Source organism: Loa loa (assembly GCF_000183805.2).
Source record: "Loa loa unplaced genomic scaffold supercont3.5, whole genome shotgun sequence".
NCBI lineage: Eukaryota > Metazoa > Nematoda > Chromadorea > Rhabditida > Onchocercidae > Loa > Loa loa.
This window is the reverse complement of record NW_018108185.1, coordinates 928,667-935,438: the sequence shown is the minus strand read 5'-3', so window position 1 is coordinate 935,438 and position 6,772 is coordinate 928,667. Positions and strand designations below refer to the sequence as shown.

The 6,772-nt window shown below is 32.1% G+C and overlaps 2 protein-coding genes across 2 annotated transcripts in view; both read right to left on the bottom strand.

Annotated features, from left to right (window-relative positions):
* The window catches only part of LOAG_16500 (hypothetical protein), a 6,032-nt gene extending 1,672 nt beyond the window's left edge, over positions 1-4,360 (bottom strand). The window contains exons 1-4 of the mRNA XM_020449153.1: positions 4,183-4,360; positions 931-1,055; positions 485-669; positions 218-400 (exon numbers count right to left, since the gene is read on the bottom strand). Coding sequence (XP_020307414.1) covers positions 218-400; positions 485-669; positions 931-1,003 — 441 coding nt within the window. The 5' untranslated portion in view covers positions 1,004-1,055; positions 4,183-4,360. The remainder of the gene's footprint in view (positions 1-217; positions 401-484; positions 670-930; positions 1,056-4,182) is intronic.
* Positions 4,361-5,148: 788 nt separating this feature from the next.
* The window catches only part of LOAG_16499 (CBR-MOG-5 protein), a gene marked incomplete at its 5' end in the record, with an annotated part of 7,229 nt that continues 5,605 nt past the window's right edge, over positions 5,149-6,772 (bottom strand). The window contains 5 exons of the mRNA XM_020449152.1: positions 5,149-5,580; positions 5,761-5,889; positions 6,121-6,255; positions 6,367-6,528; positions 6,632-6,760. Coding sequence (XP_020307413.1) covers positions 5,395-5,580; positions 5,761-5,889; positions 6,121-6,255; positions 6,367-6,528; positions 6,632-6,760 — 741 coding nt within the window. The 3' untranslated portion in view covers positions 5,149-5,394. The remainder of the gene's footprint in view (positions 5,581-5,760; positions 5,890-6,120; positions 6,256-6,366; positions 6,529-6,631; positions 6,761-6,772) is intronic.

The window sequence follows — 6,772 nt, the reverse complement described above, 5'->3', positions numbered from 1 at the left end:
CAGATTGGCGTCCAGCTTCGAGGTGTACAAAGCAATTTCATCCGGAAATGCCACTATATCTGGATCACCCTGAAGTGCAATTTATACAGTATTCTCATTCCAGACCTGAGTTTCATACCCTGAACCGGAAACACAAGTTGCAGCTATGTCACTAAAAGCCATTGACGATTCCTTCAAACGATTTAAAATAAGTAAGAAAAAGCATTGCAAAATTTACCTGCATAAAAAATCGGGGCGCTTGGCAGTTCTGAACAATCCAACTTAAAATATTTAATGACTTCAGCGTCATGTTATTGTAAGTGTCAATCATATCAAAAACGATCAGATCGTCGTATTTTTCAGCTTCCAGCTCTACCAATTCATTTACTTCACCCACTTTCTCAACACCCAATACAAATATCTGTAAAATGTATGTTTGCAAGAGTTCAACAGCAGAGATTAGTAATATGCTCAAAATATTAAAAGTTGGATGAATTATACTAACTAAGGAGTGTTTTAGAGATCCAGCCCATGTTGAGCGAATAATACTCCTCCATCTCATATTTCCTGGATGAGTACGAATGATATAAAAGACGGGAACACTGGGACATTGTTGGAAGCTAGGAGTCAATAGTATCCTAGCGTCCGTGAAATTGTATGGTGCAAATATTGCTTCGGTAACTTCACGCGCTAAAAATTACGATAAATAATTATTTATGCAGTTCTGAAATTCATGTCACATTTTTTTCTATTCATAAGAAATTAGAATGATAGTTGGTAGAATGAAAATCCTGGAACTGAAATCCTGAATATCAAAAAATATGCTTGTGATTTTTACCAATTTGAAATCTCCAACAGACATATTTCGTTGAAGTTTCGAATTTTGGAGAAAAATACGAAATTAATGAAATCGTTCGAGTATATTATTTTTGGAAATATGAAATCGATAACCTTTCTTGGCATTAAACGAAAAGTTCATATATATGTGCAATAACAAGGTAGAAGAACAGAAAATGATGACCATACAGCAAATATTTATGAATCGTGTGCGCCTCAAAATTGCTTGTTTCAACCGCCTATAAGTGATGATCGATTAAATCAAATTTAAATAAATGATTTAAAATTTGAAAGAAAGCAATAATAGCATACGTAAAAGTACAAAATAAATAAGAAACAGAAAGCATATTTGGACTGACATGATGACTACGTCTTTGAAGTACTACAGCCATAAGTAAGAGAGAAGATTTTGTATATTAGGAATTACACATTGAGGAAGGATAACGATAAGCTGAGAAAGGTATGAACTAAATGAGCAGAATAGAATGACCATTTTCTCCAATATGTAAATTTGTATTGTAGCTGTGGGACTAATATTAGAGAAATGTCGTTTATTTTGAAATATCGCTGAGCTTAAGTCTAAACCTTAATGATCAGAATGCAATCAAATAGAGTACAATGAAGAGATCAGCAGATGAAAAATTGAGTAAGGTACACCAAATTATGATAATATTGTCTGGTAGAATCTGTTCCCATGGAGTATGGTGTTAGAACTTTTAAGACAGATGCAATGAACCTTTCTGAATGAACAAATACAATGAAATTTCCTTCTTTGTTCATTAACGGAAGAATAAAACGATGAAAACAAAAGAGGAATTGAATAGTAGGAAATAAATTATTGGTATTTAATTTAATTAACTTCATTTTCTCTATTTAACTTTATTTCATATTTCAATCCGGTTCAATATACGTTCAAAAAAATAGAATGTTTGTGTCCTACGATGTAGCTAATACAGTAAAGTGCTATAAAACTTGACAGTTAAGATTATAATATCATTCTTTTCTTGAATATTTCTTCCATTTCAATATTACAATCTAGAATTTGAGGCTTTTTGATACGTCAGTACCAGGAATTACTTCCAGAAACATCGATGTTTAACTGTGTCCGAACTGTGTTATCAGAAAGATGTAACAACGATATGATAATATCGATCGACCTATACAAATTTATTCACAACGAATAGATAAGTTTAAAAAAAATGATTTAATGATGATTTTAAAATTTAACTGGTAAATTTTGTATTGTAAAATAAGTTGTCGACAAATGGATATAATCGTATTGTAGAATAATTAATTTGGAATGAATGATGTAAAACTTACCGAAACCTGCAGTAATGTTTCATAATAAATGATACCATACTCAAACATACAATATTTCCGTCCGTAAAGCTACAAAGAAATAAAAATGTTTATATCGCTGTGAAATAAACATTCGCGAAAATATTTTGCTTTTTCTCTCTCTTCTGAATCATTGAAAATTCAAAACAGATATAGATATTAGGAAAAGATTATTTGAGGGGGTTTATGAAATGAATAAGCTTCAACTTACAAATCTTTATTTTATAAATGAAAGCCATTTGATTTAAAGGATTGCCTCGAAATAGACATTATATATCATTTTTATTATTCTTATCATTGATATACAACAAAGATCCCAATCATCGCATTAATTTGGAAAAATTATTCCACAACTGAAACGGACCGCTCATTTCGCTCTGTAGTCATGCTAGACGTATGATACAAGTAGATCATTAATACACCGCGTTTGCTTTTTTGCCTTTTTTGATAAAAGGATTCAAGATGACCCGCAGATCTTTTTGTCATTTGTCATATGATGTTGCAAGCCATGAACATTTAATTTTCAATTCATAACCGAATCATTGGCCAGTATTTACTATATTTAATCATCCAATGAGTTATGTTATACAAATGCATAACAGACAAAGAGTGAATCCTTTGAGGATGAATTCTTCTCTAAGAAGGAAGGCATGTTGTAACCTTTGTCAGGGTGGACTAAAGCAGCCAAGTGAATAGGAAGAAATAGGTAAGCGAGTGCAACAAAATTTCATTTAGTAATGGAGCTTCATAATCTGATTATATACATCTGCAAAGAATGAATAAGTGAAAAACTTATTGACTTGCTTTGTAGTTAAAAAATTCTGAGCCTACCCAGAAAAGCTAAAAGCCAGGAATAGTCCTGGTCCTATCCTTGTAGATAGTAAACAACATGATTTCAAGTTCATGAGCTCTTTAAAAAAAGTGTAGATTAAAAGTTTCCATATTTAAAAACAAAATGCATAATTTTAAATATGCATTTTTTCTTGCCACCTCAAACGCGGCCATGCTTTATCGTCACTGAGACGAGAGATATAAACAAATTATTTCTATGTTTAAAGCACCTTTCAAATACAATTTTGCCAAATTCTGGCAGCGTGCCAGAATTTTGCTTGTGATTTGATAAAAACAAATTTGTTTGCTATTCTTTCTGTTACCTTATTATTGCATATTATATTGGAATATTGTAAGACATTTCGGGCTTAATCATCTGGACAGTTTCATTGCTGATCCATTACTCAAATTCATTCATATTCCAAAAAATGAGCAATGTCGAATGGTTTTGTAATTGCACAAGAGATATGATCACTCGATGTCCCATGATGAGGGGATGCTATCGAAGCTCAAATTATAGATCTATATTTCAAATGGACAAAGTTTTGATTCATTTAGGAAATTAAGTTTCGAAAATTAGGAAAGCTTTTCATCCATTATGTTCCCCATAAGATCTTAAAAGCGCTTAATTGTCATCGCTTTTATGATTGTCGGAGAGACATGTTGTTAGAGAAAGCGAGCAAACTTTGCTGTTTGCATAATGACAAATAGAAGTGTTAAATGGAAAACTAACACAAGAGTGGAAGGTAGACGCATAACCTGGAATCACTAAGTTATTAATAGATGCAACAGTTTCTGATTGACATAAGCAATGCTATCACAATTAAGAAAGAATGAAGAATCGGAATGAACTGAACCGAACTGAATTCGTCCAGCTAATGATTATGATCAATACTAGTTGAAGTTTGATTTTTAGGAAAGAATCCAGAAGACGCCAGTACGTATTTAAAAATGAATTCGAATTATTGAGATAACTGATATTTTCATAGCAATTCTATAACTTAGTGAAATCGCAGAAAACTTCCTAAATCAAACAAAACACACCATTCCAACAAGTGCTTCAACTATGCCACAAATGATGATTATCAATTAAAATCGTCCACAGGTCGCAAAAATAACATTCGAAATTTGCATAAATTACACGTATGCGCTTTCTCGCTTATAGCTTTCTCTATCCAACATAGGCAACAAACATACCATTCATTTCAGCTTCTCGATCATTGGTCATTGAAACGCATTGCTTGGTTACAGCCGTGCTATAACTGACTACAACACTTCATCGAGACATTAACTTGCCATTTCATCTTGATGGCATGTCAAACTTGATAATGATTATTCGGAACTTGACAATGATTGGTCGGAAACCCGAGAAATTCATAATATGTTAAAATAAATTAAACAAATTCATAAAACAAACTATTCATTAGTCGTTTACATCACAAAATCATCAAATAAATGATTATTAGTAAAATGAAATTATTTATAGTAAGTGATTTTATCACCTCTTTGTTTGACTTGTTTAATCATACTCTAATTATCCCTTTGTTTAACTCATTTAATCATGTGGACAGACCTATTTACTCTGTACTAGAAAAAATTTCTTTCAAACATCATGTCATTATTATGATCTATGATAATATTGCATTTGCTCATCAAAGATCTTACTTACTTGATCATATGTCTCAATATTGTAAACAACTTGCGCCATATTATTAAGTTCAATTACGGATTATGAGGATCTTTTCCGCCCTTATATTTTCAACTACATCTTCTGATTATCGTCATCTTTCTTCCCTTTCAATTAGTTTGCGGAAACTATCATCCTCCGGTAAACTGTGTTGCTTAATAAAAACATTCCTTTTGCCTCTTCTAATCGTAGTCAATCCCCCTATATTTCGAATTTGGACTGATTTCATTTATTCTTACTGTATTATCAACAAGTCAACCACATCATACTTTACACGCGTTTAATTTAACACTAATACCAATAAACCTTTCCAACATTTCGTACGAAAAAAATGGATAGATTGAGCAAGCATAGAGAGTTACTGATGAGTTAGGGAAGTAGAATTTAAATCGCAAGTTTGCTGAGAATAAAGCCATCAAGTCCTAACAAACAGTGAGCTTCATATCATGGCATGTCGCTGTTCAGGCACGAATAAATGATATCAGTTTATTCTTGCACTTCAAATACCTTTTATTGAGCTGCTTATAAATAACAAAAAAAAAAAAAAATGAAAGGACAAAGTAGTCAATGGAAAGTACAATTCGCAGTTAATAACTGAGTCAAAACATTAATGATTTAATAAAAACGTAAGGGAATGCAAGGAACGAAATTCAAAATTCATTTGTCTACCAAATATTTTTCTACAAAATAAAGAGAATCAATATAAGACAAAGTAGCATAAATTATCTGTTTGGATTGTAGATCTTCTTCTTCAATCGTGTGATACGCCAAGCATTTGGATCTTCGTACTTATTATACAAGGGATTAATTGTCTGGTTCTTTTTAAATGCTGATAATTTCGTATTATCGCCCATTTTGAAGAAAGACGGCGCGAATTCCACTAACCATTTCGCTTCAATAGCAGTTACCTGAAAAAACTAATGTATGCATTGTTGTTACCATTAAGCTGGTCTCAGGAACGTTATAGTTTAATATGTATTTTTTTAATTCATAACTATCTGATGCAAAACAATAAACTTAAAACCGTGGTAGTACGACGTGATTGAAAAAAGTTATCACAAATTATTTTAACAGTAAGATTTACAAACCTCACGCATGTATTCTTTTGTTGTCATTACAAGCTCATGATACACAACCCATTCTGGTTGGTTTTGAAACAGTGCACTAGAAGGATGAATATAAACATTTTGGCCGTCCACGATTGTTCGATATCCTTCCTAAAAAATAAAAACGATTAAGTAGAATGAAGAGAATTTACTGATCTACCGAATTCTCCCTCTAATAAAAATACTTCCGAATATTGAAAACATCGTCTCATAGTATGGTACTGCTTTCTTGATAACGATATCTAAAAAAAAAAGAGAGTTTCTCAGTATTCTTAAAACTAATCATTTTGAACAATCAAATTCATCTTGACCATCTCATATCGAATCTAACAAAGAATATACCTGTGGATCTCGCTTTGCCGCATTTCGAAAAAACCCTGAACATATAGCTTTCTGTATGCGTTGTACATCTCGACCACAACTTATTGTGTTTAGCTTATGTCTGTCCATGATACTAAGCAACTGTTTCCGAATATCCTGCAGAAGAAATAAATTGTGAAGAAATTAACTTAGAAATTTTCCGAAATGTAAAAATTCCTACGTAAACTAAAAAATTAAAATTTACATAATAATACATTTAACACAGACCTGTGCTCTTTTTAAAGTTCGAATTTGAATGAAGTTTTCATAACACCATGGCTGAGAAAAATGATGATGCTTCCAAGAATTGTAGACAGCTAGTAGTGTTAAGTGGTCGCCTTCCGGTTGATGAAATTTCGCCTTTTTCTGATCTGCTATTTCTTGTTTGTCCTTCAAGACAAAATAAAAATTTTCCGAATGTATATTTGAACCTCTTCAAATTCTTGAACAAAATTAAATTTGAAACATGCATTATGAGGAAAAGGGAAACCACCTTTGGTCTGTAGAAAACATTTTGCACCGACAACATTGAAACAATAGTGAGCACTTCATCCGAACAACATAAATCCACTGACATGATCAGCAATTTAGCCAAACTAGGTTCCAATGGAAATTCTGCCATCTAAATTCGAAA